We start from the raw sequence: 10,299 nt of genomic DNA, 5'->3' as shown, positions 1-10,299 counted from the left end.
CTTCGTCTAGTCACAAAAATACTATGACCAAGATACAAACCTGCAAACACCATACATAACTACTAAAGGACATATATAAACCTAAACATATCATATATAATAGGCAGTAGCAGAACACAAGGCTTGCGGTTCAAATGGAGTTATAGACGAGCGCTCCACGAGCAATTGGAAACAAGTAGTTATACTTCAATCATGAGGAAAACATGTGAGTAAGTTGTAGATGTATGCTGTTTTATGTATCAAAACGTTACCCCATATATTTATTTCATTTGATATACAATAATATGTGTTAAAAAGTAATATTAATATTGTTATTACTACTTTTGCTATTCTAGTTCTTCCTACATTTTTTACTACGGCCCATTTTCTAACTGACCATCGCGCTACCAATAGGATACTACTTTCTTTTTCTTTTTTTCTGCCTGCCGTAATGTTTGTGTTGAGCCATTTGTAAACGGTTACCTTACAAATGCATCGTTCATTCCACTCTAGCTTTATATTCAAACTTTGATTCAAACAGCATCTTTTTTATATATAGTGGCAGCATCTTAACATTTGAAACCTAAACCATTTCATTCAATAACAACTTCACTACCACCACCTCCCCTTGGTTGTCTTATTATATATATACTTAACAAATTAATTAGCCATGATGTCTACATCATCCAAGTCAGCGGCCGCTATACTCCAACGACAATATAAAGATTTGACTGACCCCAGAACAGGAATCCCATCTTTTCATATTGAGTTGGACGATGACAATATCTTTCTTTGGAATATTGGAATCTACATTCACAACACTTCCAGCATGTATAACGGAGGTTATTTCAAGGGTCAAATGAGATTCCCACCGGATTTCCCCTTCTCGCCCCCCACTTTCCGGTTCACTCCAGCCATTTATCATCCAAATGTTTATCGAGATGGTAGACTTTGCATTTCAATATTGCATCAAGGAGGTGATCCCACTGCAGATGAACCAGACCTGGAAACCTGGTCCCCAGCGCAAACAGTAGAACTGGTGCTTATCTCTATTATTTCACTTTTAGAAGATCCAAATCCTTCTTCAGCTGCTAATGTTGACGCTGGGGTTGACTTACGTAAGAACCCAGACGCATATAAGAAGAAGGTATTGCAAGAAGTAGAGAGACTGAAAAAGGATATCCCTGAAGATTTTGTTATTCCTGATCTGGAACATTCAGCATATGGTAATTCAAACGCTATCAACGCTTATGATGAACCAGAACCAGTGGATGAAGACTTTTGGTATGAAAGTGAAGGAGATGACGATGATGATGAAGTGGAATCATTCGATGAAGAAAGCTTGATGGATGATAACATGGAGGATGACGACGATGATGATGTTGAAGATGAAGATGAAAACTCAGATATCAATCTTGTTGGAAAGTGACATAACCCTTGTATATTGTCTACATATATTGGAATACCTTATATCATGCATTTCAAACCTTTCGTTGGTATTTCATAATCATTATCATCACCACCTCCATTACCAACAATTCCTATTACTACTTTCAATATTGTATGCTGCTAAAGCTAATACTTGTGCTTCGACTACATTTACCAACTGCATTCTGGTACGCTTGCTAATGACTAACTTTAGTAGAATGTATATCAATCCATATTACATACTATTATATCATCTAATTGCTATTCATATTGTATAGATATCTATCCCCCCCAAAACACTTCAATATCCCTTCAACCCTTTATTGAGTGCATTCTGTAACTCATCTAGCTTAATCTTTGCTATCAGGTCTGGCATCTTTGTGTGGTAAATTATAATTAAAAAGAGCCCCCCGGGACGATTTGTTTCAAGCAGTGCTATCATTGCACAAATATCATCAGTTAAGGATACTTTGCGCCATGTAGAGTCAAAATTCAGTCCTATAGCGTTCCGAACGATAAGCGGATACATTTGGTGCACTTGGTCCTTCAAGTCGGTGTGAGAATGAATGCTACTGACAACATCTTCATTGAAAACCGTTGCTAAAGGTAGTCCATCACCATTGAGAAGAGAGATGGAAAGTGGAGCATTAGATTCTGGAGTTATAAGGGTGGACCCATTAATTGATCTGCAATTTGTATTAGTAGTATTTCCGTTGTTATTGCTGTTTGACCTTGATGCGAATGTGGATTTGGATGACTTGGATCCAGGAGATGACGATGCAGTTGTGAGGGGGTTGGGTGTCAAATAAGGTTTGAGACCTTGGTTTAGTAAATTGGAAATCAGGCGAGCTTGGAGCATGGCCAGGATTAAGGGAGTGGTATCGACTAAAGAAACAACAACAGGAACAACCAAAGAAACAAGAACAACAAGCAAAATGTAACAGCAATAAAGGTATCTTACCTGTCACAAACTAAGAATATAAATCTATTCAATAAGCTTATGATTTGAAGACCTTCCACTGTCCAAGTATGCTATTGATGTTGTAGATAAGAGCAACGAAAGAAAATGAAACCCTCTCACCTTTTTTTCACCTAATGACAAACACCTTTTATAATGTGGTATTGTATACGTAGATGTATATATATATATATATATATATAACTATATGTGTATGGTATAGTAGCAATAAGTCACTACTGGTCAACGAATGCGTTTGTTGCCGATCATAAATGTGAAAAGTCGTAGCAAAATAGTGCACCTAAGAAATGCAACACTAGATTTATTCACTCTTCATTATGTAAAATTACCTTCCGAAAGCGTCTTCATCGATACTTTCGTCCAATTGTTACATGGCTTATCCCAAAACAATGCTGTCGCGACTGTGCGCTTTACAAACAGAGGAATTACCGCTGGGGGTAAGAACATAAAGCGACAAAATGAATGCGGCAACAGCCACGACACAAATTGCCTATTCCAAATAAGTCTATGTCACTACACACTAGACTTCCTTTTCAGGCAGTAAGTGTTATGCCATTGTACACGCGGTGCGGTAGCATAAACGTAGTACGTCACAAAACCAACGGTGGAAGGAGTGCGAGAAAAATCTTTGTAAACACTACATTGGCTTACATTCATTGAATACAATCACTATCAATTGTATGGGATCGTTCCAATAGTGAGCGGAGGGGGGACCATCACAATCCACATTACGTTAGGTTTAGTGTTATCCGCTTAATTGCTTGCATAGTCATAGGAAAATGGCTCCCGGTAGTCATCATACCACCACATACAATGAACCCGAGAATCAACTAATGCCAGTGCTAGCCAATACAACCAATAGACTACCACTTCAGGAAACCAGCGGAAATATCCGTTCACCTGTTCATAAACGTAAGTTTACTGAAGAAGAGCCAACATCAACAGAAGGTGGTGGAGTAGATTCAAGTAACTCCCTTCAACAACCTCCAGCCAAATTGCATGGGACTCGATTACGTCTAGAAGTTGTTAAACGGAATCTTCAACCAGAAAAGCGCCCTCAGGAGTCTCAAGATCAACACCAACACCAACATCAACTGCATCAAAACCATGAACAAGAACATAGCAAGGGAAAGTCGCGTTTACAAGGTGCTGATTTGTATCATTGGCAACAACAATGGAAAAGGATTATGAAGGAATCAGTAGTATATTTCGATGGAGTTGCTGATTTAAAGAGTCATCTGGTGGAAGAAGCAGAGTATAAACGAGCATATAAGGCACTTAAAGAGATAGGATGTACCATTACTCCATTCTATGATGGCTCAGTTACAATAATAGTGTCCAGGAGATTATACTCACAATCTAAAGCATATTCTCAGTCAGATATATTTTATTATGCCAGTAAACTGAAAGCTAAAGTTTGGGATTATACTAAAGTTTTCCGTTTCCTTAAGAATTTAGGTGTTCTGGATGAGAGATTGAACCATAGTTTAAATGAATCTAAACCTCGCCTATCAAGTTTGTTGAAGGAAGAAAAAATTTTCGGGTCAACAGATAAGGATCCTAATGCAAAGCGTGAAGATTTCCATTATTTGGATAAGAACTTTTTGTTTGTCTATGATTTATCACAACAGGTTCGACCTATAGCTGTTCGAGAATGGGTACCCGGTGCTAGTTATCCAACGATTTATCTAACATTAGATGGGAAATGTCCATTCATACCTGATACACTGGAGAATTCTGAACGGAAAAGATTAAGGCGACAACAACGATTTGAAGCTGCAAAGGAATATAGGTTAATTTTAAAACGTGCAAGTGAAGAAATCGTCTCCCATTCCAAAAAGCTGTTCAATTCACCGTCCAAAAGTAATAATGATGATGAGCGAGGTATGAAAAATTTGAAAAATAAGCTTTCAGAAGAAGAAAACGAAATGCAGATCGATACTACTACTGTTGATGATTATGACAATAATAATGAGAATGATCATTCCACTACTAGAGAATATATTACAGCTCAAGATGAAGAAGAATCCAGTAATAAAGTTGCTGAATTATTATCTTTGAGAAGGCCACCAGCACTTGTCCGGAATTCATCATGTGTTCAACCTTCTCAAAGATTTTTTGATGTTGCTGCATCTGGTTTCAACGGAGCATCTAATGCTATGAGTTTTTCAATGGATTCAACACTCAACAGTGCCGCAAATCAAGGTGGAAATGGATTGGGACCAACTATGTCACAAGTTTCTTCACGTAACTTCAACAATTTAAAGCGGCGGATTGTTATCAAAAGACAACAGTTGGAGAAGAAGCAAGCACAATTAGATTCAAGTGAAAGGGATAGTAAGCCTGGGTATTGCGAGAACTGTCGTGTTAAATATGACTGCTTTGCTGATCATATTAAGAGTAACCGTCACCGTAACTTTGCCTGTGATGATCGCAACTTCAAAGATATTGATAAGTTGATCCGAATTCTTAATGAGAATAAATCTTTAGGGCAAGTAGTCTCTAATGGAGACTTCAATTATGCATGAAATTAAAGAAGGATGTCACTACTTTTAAACTTATATGTTCATGAATGAAAACAAATCTAAAATATTAATAATAGGTTCCATTTGCTAAAAGGAAAGTTCAGTCCTATAATTTAATTTCGGGTCAGGTTTCTTACGTAGGTTTAGATAACGTAGCATTTTTTTAAAAAATAAATCATAAAATAAAATGAAAGGTATAAACTGTACGTATATCATACGTGACAGTAAGCTGGCTAACAGCCAAAGAAGAAGTAGAATAAAACCATCGTAAAAGCAAACAAAAAGAGTATAAAGTCTTTACCCAGGACTGACTTCAAAGATCACCAATTAATAAACTTGATGATTTTAAAAGCCAATCCTTTTAGCAAATTCACTAAGCAAATTCTCATAGAAGTAATCAGCCATTTCTCTCTTGAACACTTCCAAATCTTGTCTGTTCTTTGGGAATCCTTCCAAAGATTTCTTGGTCAAGTCAACACCGTTTTCGACTTCTCTAATATACAAATCTTCAATGACATCACCGAGAATACCGTATCCTTCGCCAAAGGTGTAATCTCTCTTGTAAAGACTTGAAAACAATGAAGACAAAGTCAGGTTTCCTGTAGAAGAAGAAGTAGCAGAAGTAGCACTGGAAGTAGAGGTGGCTGTGGCATAAGCTGTCGTGCTTGCTGACATGGTAGAAGAGCCCGATGACTTACTACCACCACCACTTAAAAGGTTGATAACAAAACGTAATGCACCCAAGATTATCTTACCAATGGTACTAGGGGTACTCAGATCGGCAGTACCATTCACAACTCCCTTAATGATGTCCCAAACGATGGTCATAATGGAGCCAACCAAGTTTGTCCCAGAGGTAGGGTCGCTAGTTGATGTGGATGAAGCTGTGGACTTGGTGGTAGTGGCAGTAGCACTCTTTGAAGTGGTAGCGGCACCAGTAGCAGCAGCAGCAGCAGCAGAGTAAGCTACACCAGAAGTAAGAATTTGATTTGTGAGGATTTGACCAGTCATCAAAGAAATGGATGATGTTGCACTTGCAGTACCGTAACCGGGAGAGGAGCTTGCCTTGGTAGAAGATGAAACCGCTGATCCGCTTACAGAAGAAGAAGAACCACCACTACTACCACCAGTTACCAAGTTCCAGATCGAACCAATGATACCTCTTTTTACCTTTTTAGAGCTACCTAAAGCCCAAGACCAGTATTCAGAGTGGGTCATGGCCAAATCAACCAACTTCTCAGAGATGTTGGCTTCCTTAATAGTCTTCAACACATCATCTGCAGAATGTGTTTGCATGTACTTAATCAACCAGTCCACAGTTTCTTGTCCGTTATCTCTTTCAACAAGAGATCTGGTCACATGGGAAGTTAAGTGTGCTTCAGATAACAGTTGGACAATGTAGTCAAACATTTCCGAAGGTGCATCGATTCCGTATTCCATCAACTTGGATAAGGTGTTCATTGCTTCGGTCTTCTTATTTTCATAGTAAGAATCATGAGGGTGAGATTCTGTTTTTTTGGATTCATATACATCGTACTTCAAGCCTTCACTGTTGAAGAGGTTAATCAACTTAGGCTTAGTGTGTTTCATGTGCTTCTCGTAGAAATGTTCAAACAAACCTTGTTTCTCCATGGAATAGTAGATATCATTTAAGGAAATATCACCCGATCGCATGGATGATTTTAAACATCCTTCAAATTCTTTAGCAAAATCAGGATGATTAGCAACGTAATGGGTAACAAACCCTTCGTATAAACCAGTGTTCTCCAACTCATCTAACAATTCTTGTACTTGGAAATAAGCCAATTCATCACTTCTCTTACTGAACCATTTGGAAAATAAACTCGAGAAAGTGTTTGAAAACCCACTAACAATCTTACCAAGAGATCCAGGTAAACAAATAGAGAACCCTCTGGCTTCTAAGGGAGCAGCTTGCACTTGTATTGCAAGACAGAATGCCACCACAAATGCTTCAAACTTCATGGTGTAAATTTTTTCAAAAGAGTCACTATTGATTCACTGTAAAGAAGTGAAAAATGTATCCTACTAAGACTTTCTATTATTTTTTCAGTCCGACTAGTTGTTAAGACAAGATCATCTATACTTATACCTTTAAATTTAGAGCAAACCTTCTATTGCCGTATCGGGAAGTTTTCGTTGCAGCCAGGCTTGAAACTTTTCGCAGCCGAATTGTACACCTTACCGCATCCAGTAATTTTCTGCATCTAATTACAGTTGATTGTGATGGTAGCGCGGATTTATATTCATGTACTTACTTCGTTCTATTGTACATCATGAGAGGAAGTATCAGATATAGGTGGTGGTGGTGGCTTGCGTGTGCAATGAATGTCCATTAGCGAGAATGTCATTTTAAGCGACCGATATTTTACCTGCTTTTGGAAACCAGGTGTTAGTTTCTTTGTGAAAAAATAAACTTACGGCTTTCAGTAAATTATTTCATACGTACTTTCGATACACCTAGCAGCCTTCTACACCTATCTCGTATGAATGGAATAACCCACTTTCCTTTTGGTGTTGCTTGAGACCAAAAGAGACAGTTTTTCGTTTTAATAAGCCCCTTCATGAATACTAATATTCCAGGTACAGATTCTGGACTGTTATAGCTTGTGTCACGTGACCAGTTTCGAAAATTTTTATACTAAGAAAGGGAAATGCACTATATAGCTTAGCTTAATTATAGGCAGTAACTAATCAGCGATTAGTACAATATCTTACTATTATCATTATATACTCTATTCAAAAGGGAAACATGATCTTTCCCAACAAAGGTATGTTTTTCCATAGAACATGCGTGCAAAATAGTGTGAGATTTACCGGGTCTTCTCATCGACTGTACTCACTGTTTCTAGATGGCCTTCCCAAAGTACCTGTAGGAGTTTCTAGATTCCAAAAAAAGACTACCAGACCTTCCCAGAATGGAGATGATTCAATTGAAACGACAAGTCCAAAGGTGCCTCTAAATCCCTCGGGTAAGGTTAATCGTTTTGCTGCACAATACTCCAACCAGAAACCCCAACGGAAATTTCAAAATGCATCATCACTGACTAATCCAGGCTATAGAGGCCATTATAAACAAAAAGATCAGAACTCCCCGAATAATAATCCAGAGCTGAACAGTAAAGGAAATAAACCAGTGCTAAACTCGTACCAACAATATAATGAAATGAAACAAAAACTCAAGGATCAGCAAAAGTTGGGGAATGCCAATAAACTGACGATGCAGCGTACGGCTACAATACCAAAGAAAACAGATAGCAGGAAGAGAAATTTAGAGAAGGAAAAGGAGAGAATCAAAATCAAGATCCCAGAGTTCATCACTGTGTCTAATTTGGCAACCATAATGCATGTTCCACTTAATAAGATTATCAAGAGTATGGAAGATTTAGGATTTGAAAACGTCAGACATAATTATATTTTAGAGAAGGATAATGCCATTTTAATTGCTGATGAGTTTAACTTTGAAGCAATTGTACTGAATGCCAATACTGTCGAGGATATTTTTAGTGAGCCTGTGAAACCTGGTAAATTGAAGCCCAGACCACCAGTGGTAACAATAATGGGACATGTTGATCATGGCAAAACCACTATTCTTGATTATTTAAGGAAATCTTCAGTTGTGGAACAGGAGTTTGGTGGGATCACTCAGCATATTGGTGCTTTCACAGCCATAACACCTGAATCAAAGAAGCAAATTACTTTTTTGGATACACCGGGGCATGCTGCCTTCCTTAAGATGCGTGAAAGAGGTGCTATTGTAACCGATATTGTTATTTTAGTTGTTGCTGCTGATGATTCCGTTATGCCACAAACAATTGAAGCCATTAAACACATTAAGAAGACTGGTGTACCATTAATTGTTGCTATAAATAAATGTGATAAGCATGGAGTAAACATTGATAAAGTTGTTGGTGACTTGGCATCGCATGACATTGATGTTGAAGATTACGGTGGAGAAACTCAGACAGTAAGGGTTTCAGGTAAAACTGGATTAAACATGGATAAGCTTGAAGAAGCTATTATTACCTTGAGTGAAATGTTGGAGCTCCAAACTGAGCCTGATGGAGTTGCAAATGAAGGTTGGATCATTGAATCTAAAGTTGAAAAGGGAGTTGGATATGTTGCTACTGTCTTGGTTAGAAGAGGTACAGTTAAGAATGGGGACATCTTAGTTGCCGGAAACACATATTGTAAGGTTCGAGGATTAAGAGATGAAAATGGAAACAGCATTAAGAAGGCTGGTCCTTCGTCTCCTGCTCAAGTATTTGGATGGAAGGAATTACCCGTGGGAGGTGAATTTGTGATTCAAGCAAAGGACGAAAGACGAGCCAGAAAGGCAGTTTCTCATCGGATTGCTAGAGAAAAGGCTATTAAGCAAAGAGAAGAAGTTGAACAAATCAATGAGCAAAGATCAGAAGAAGTTAAAGAATTGGCTAGACGCAATAAGATTGCAGAAATGAAAATGGCTGGGCTAGATACCAGTGCCTTAGAAAAGTTGGAGGATGAAAGCCAATGTATTCAATGTAATTACATCATTAAATCCGATGTTTTTGGGTCTGCTGAAGCTATCAAAGAAAGCATTAATGGTATTGGGAATGAAGAAGTTAAAGCTAATGTTATATTATGTGAAACTGGTGCTCTTACTCAGAGTGATTTGGAATTAGCAAAGACACTCAATGCTCAAATCTTTTGCTTCAACCTTGCTGTACCCAAAGAGATATCTCTTGCAGCTGACAGAGAGGGAGTTGCGATCAAGGAACATAATGTGATTTACCATTTGATTGAAGACGTGACTACAGAACTTACATCTAAATTAAAACCAAAGATTGAAACCAAAGTCTTGGGTGAAGTTGAAGTTGCTGATGTATTTACCATCTCTACAAAGACCAAGAAGATTAGTATTGCTGGGTGCAAGGTCACTAATGGTACTATTAAACGGACTTCTAATGTGAGAGTATTCAGAAACGACGAGCAAATCTATGAAGGTACTTTAACCTCGTTGAAGTACGTCAAGGAAGACATTGCTGAGGCTAGAAAGGGTAATGAGTGTGGTCTTGCTTTTGACAAGTGGGACAAGTTTGAGGCTGGTGATAAGATTCAAGTCTACGAAGACATTGAGCATACCAGGTACTTGTAAATAGATATAGATACTTACATACAAATACATAGAGATACATGTACATACATACATACACATAGGATACATGTACTATTTATTGTTAGTTACGTACTGTAGTTGTACCTTAAATAGTATTCGGTCGTGAAACTTGAACCTCATCGCATCAGTGCACTACCTTTCATCAAAACCATAAGAACATGCAACTCAGAGTAACATCTCTATACACTATCTTCCCCTATTAGGCCGTGATT

At 38.0% G+C, this 10,299-nt stretch overlaps 4 protein-coding genes across 4 annotated transcripts; 3 read left to right on the top strand and 1 right to left on the bottom strand.

Annotated features, from left to right (window-relative positions):
- Window positions 1-649: 649 nt before the first annotated feature.
- On the top strand, window positions 650-1,408 carry CDC34 (SCF E2 ubiquitin-protein ligase catalytic subunit; the record flags this gene model as incomplete). Its single annotated transcript, XM_043190922.1, has 1 exon — window positions 650-1,408. One exon carries the CDS (start codon window positions 650-652, stop codon window positions 1,406-1,408), a length of 759 nt encoding a protein of 252 aa, XP_043051599.1.
- Window positions 1,409-3,165: 1,757 nt separating this feature from the next.
- Window positions 3,166-4,914, top strand: DBF4 (protein serine/threonine kinase activating protein; the record flags this gene model as incomplete). Its single annotated transcript, XM_043190921.1, has 1 exon — window positions 3,166-4,914. One exon carries the CDS (start codon window positions 3,166-3,168, stop codon window positions 4,912-4,914), a length of 1,749 nt encoding a protein of 582 aa, XP_043051598.1.
- A 342-nt stretch (window positions 4,915-5,256) lies between these two features.
- Window positions 5,257-6,894, bottom strand: KQ657_000061 (uncharacterized protein; the record flags this gene model as incomplete). The annotated part of the gene is made up of 1 exon (XM_043190920.1): window positions 5,257-6,894. The coding sequence occupies one exon, from the start codon at window positions 6,892-6,894 to the stop codon at window positions 5,257-5,259; it is 1,638 nt and encodes a 545-aa protein (XP_043051597.1).
- An 825-nt stretch (window positions 6,895-7,719) lies between these two features.
- IFM1 (translation initiation factor 2) lies at window positions 7,720-10,066 on the top strand (the record flags this gene model as incomplete). Its single annotated transcript, XM_043190919.1, has 2 exons — window positions 7,720-7,723; window positions 7,806-10,066. The coding sequence occupies 2 exons, from the start codon at window positions 7,720-7,722 to the stop codon at window positions 10,064-10,066; spliced, it is 2,265 nt and encodes a 754-aa protein (XP_043051596.1).
- Window positions 10,067-10,299: the final 233 nt, after the last annotated feature.

This window comes from Scheffersomyces spartinae (genome assembly GCF_019049425.1).
Source record: "Scheffersomyces spartinae strain ARV_011 chromosome Unknown scaffold_1, whole genome shotgun sequence".
In the NCBI taxonomy this organism is placed as follows: Eukaryota; Fungi; Ascomycota; class Pichiomycetes; order Serinales; family Debaryomycetaceae; genus Lizanozyma; species Lizanozyma spartinae.
The sequence above is the reverse complement of the archived record's forward strand: the minus strand, read 5'-3'. Positions and strand labels throughout refer to the sequence as shown.